Source organism: Varroa jacobsoni, unplaced genomic scaffold, assembly GCF_002532875.2.
Source record: "Varroa jacobsoni isolate VJ856 unplaced genomic scaffold, vjacob_1.0 scaffold_508, whole genome shotgun sequence".
NCBI lineage: Eukaryota > Metazoa > Arthropoda > Arachnida > Mesostigmata > Varroidae > Varroa > Varroa jacobsoni.
In genome coordinates, this window is record NW_019213410.1 from 1 (window position 1) to 2,178 (window position 2,178).

The 2,178-nt window shown below is 36.0% G+C and overlaps 1 protein-coding gene across 1 annotated transcript in view; it reads right to left on the bottom strand.

Annotated features, from left to right (window-relative positions):
- Window positions 1-743: 743 nt before the first annotated feature.
- The window catches only part of LOC111261009 (palmitoyltransferase ZDHHC6), an 11,812-nt gene continuing 10,377 nt past the window's right edge, over window positions 744-2,178 (bottom strand). Inside the window, exons 6-7 of the mRNA XM_022834169.2 lie at window positions 1,965-2,113; window positions 744-993 (exon numbers count right to left, since the gene is read on the bottom strand). Of these exons, the coding sequence (XP_022689904.1) occupies window positions 1,966-2,113 (148 nt within the window). The 3' untranslated portion in view covers window positions 744-993; window position 1,965. The remainder of the gene's footprint in view (window positions 994-1,964; window positions 2,114-2,178) is intronic.

Consider the following 2,178-nt stretch of genomic DNA (forward strand, 5'->3'; position numbering starts at 1 on the left):
ATATAAAGCTATTTATGTGTCGTTGGCTTTTCCTTGCATTCTCGACTGCATCTTCATACCCGTTCAACGTCCTCACTAGTATTCACAATTGATTGATTTATTTACTTTATACCTTTAGCTTTCGTTGTTTCCGTTATACGCTTTCTTCGTCTTTGTCTCCTTTTCTCAAGACCATTCCTAGCGAAACTATTGTTATTGCGTGCCCGCTAATGTAACTATTTACATAAGTATCACATCGTTACTTCTTCACACAACATAATTATATACACTAGCGCCAGTGTGCACAACCAAATTACGTACAGATACGAAAAAAGTTATTTTGACATATACAAGATGAGCCAACAGTCCGTTGACGGTTGGAAAAGTCTCTGAACAGGTTAGAATGTCTTCATTCCAAATCTGTTAAGGTACGAGGGAATTATTGCAGTAAGGAGCGAACTTAATAGAGGTGCTTTAATTCCATCCTTGTTATTATTATGATACTATACGATAAGCATATTTTGCTAATCTACAACTCTTCATCGTATTTGCTTAATATGTCAAATGCGTGTTTGTGTAAAACTCACTAAATATTTATTTACCGTATAAGACTCAAACCATGCTATTCCATGAATAAAGTTGTTGGAACATAATGTTGTACCAATCACGACGACAGCAACAGCAACAACAACAACAACAACAACAACAACAGCAGCAGCAATAAGCTAAACATATACTAATACTATGCCATTGAAACAATTACGGTAGGAATAGGGTGTCTTTATTACACAATTTACAATTTTTATCCCAATTTTAGCAGATGTGAAACAAAAACTTTCCAATTATTCAAAGGCTTTCATCTATCGTTTTAGCCTACCCTGTATTGTCTGCCACCAAGCCCCGCGTGCATTTTTACAGACCCATTAGCGTTTTTCGTAGATCACTGCGTCCGAATAGCGTCAGGACCTCAACCAGATGTGTTCATCTAAATTCGAATTTGACAATGTTACAAATCTGTAAAGCACTCGGAAAAAAATAAAAAAATGTTTGCGTTTTTTACGGCTTAGCCCTTAATCGTTTTTCCTGCTTAAACTGCAGGCCATAATGAACCTACAACTAAAAGTATTTTTTAAGGATACAACTTTTCGCCATCGACTGCTAAGTAAACCTTCTCGAATGAATAATCTCCTAGTTACATCTACTTATAGTCATCCGCGTAAATTTTAACGCAGTCATACTTAAATGACCTGTTTAAATAAGGTTAAGTAAGCAGTAGAAATCATTATAAAGATACATACTTTTTCGTTTTACGGTTTTTCTTTCATGCCCATACTTATCTCTGTATGACCAATGTCCAGTTTGCCGCATTTTGTTGCAGTTGGGATAACAAATGTGTGAATACTAGCTAATAGCTAACAGCGGTTTAACGCTCCGAAGCTGACTAGCTCAAGTAACCTTGGTCTCACAATTGCCCCATTCCTTATTTGCATGTTAAAAGAGTTGTTCCTTCCGTTCGCTCTCGTTTCAAGGCTGTTTTGTTCAATATTTGTATAACACACTGGCAACGCCTGAAACTCTATTCGAATCATACCTCTACTCTTACAGAGCGTTCATCCTGCGCTTTAAAACTAGAAGTAGTAGAAAAAGAAAAAAGCTGAACAAATGAAAAGTAAAAGCCCTGTTGGGGTTATTTACATCTTACAAATGGATCACAGACGAAGAGAGAAACAAAAAAACCAACTATTGCGGCTAGTATGACGAAGTACAGATTAAGTTCTAAACGGGAAGAGAAGTTCTTGTAAGAGATATTGTTGCTTACAAACATTGTAAACATGAAAAAGGTTGTCTCTTCATAATAGATTGATAATTCCCCTAACAAATGATGACTTTATATCTGCATAATTACATAAAATAGATTTAGAAAATTTTATTTTTCTAGAATCAATTAACCTACTAAACGTTAAAACATAAGTAGGTCATTATACCTCACTGGTTTTTTTTGGCCTGTGAAGGACCAGCATACTGGACAGCGCAACTACGTGGAAACCATCCCTTTGGAGGATCTAGAGGGTTTGTACCATAAGTACCTCGAGCAGCGGATGGGTTGGTAACTAATTCCCCATATAACCAGTACCTGCAATCCAATGTTAAATTTAGTAGTTTGTGCATTAAAACTTTTTCTCTGCTTCTGTAATATGT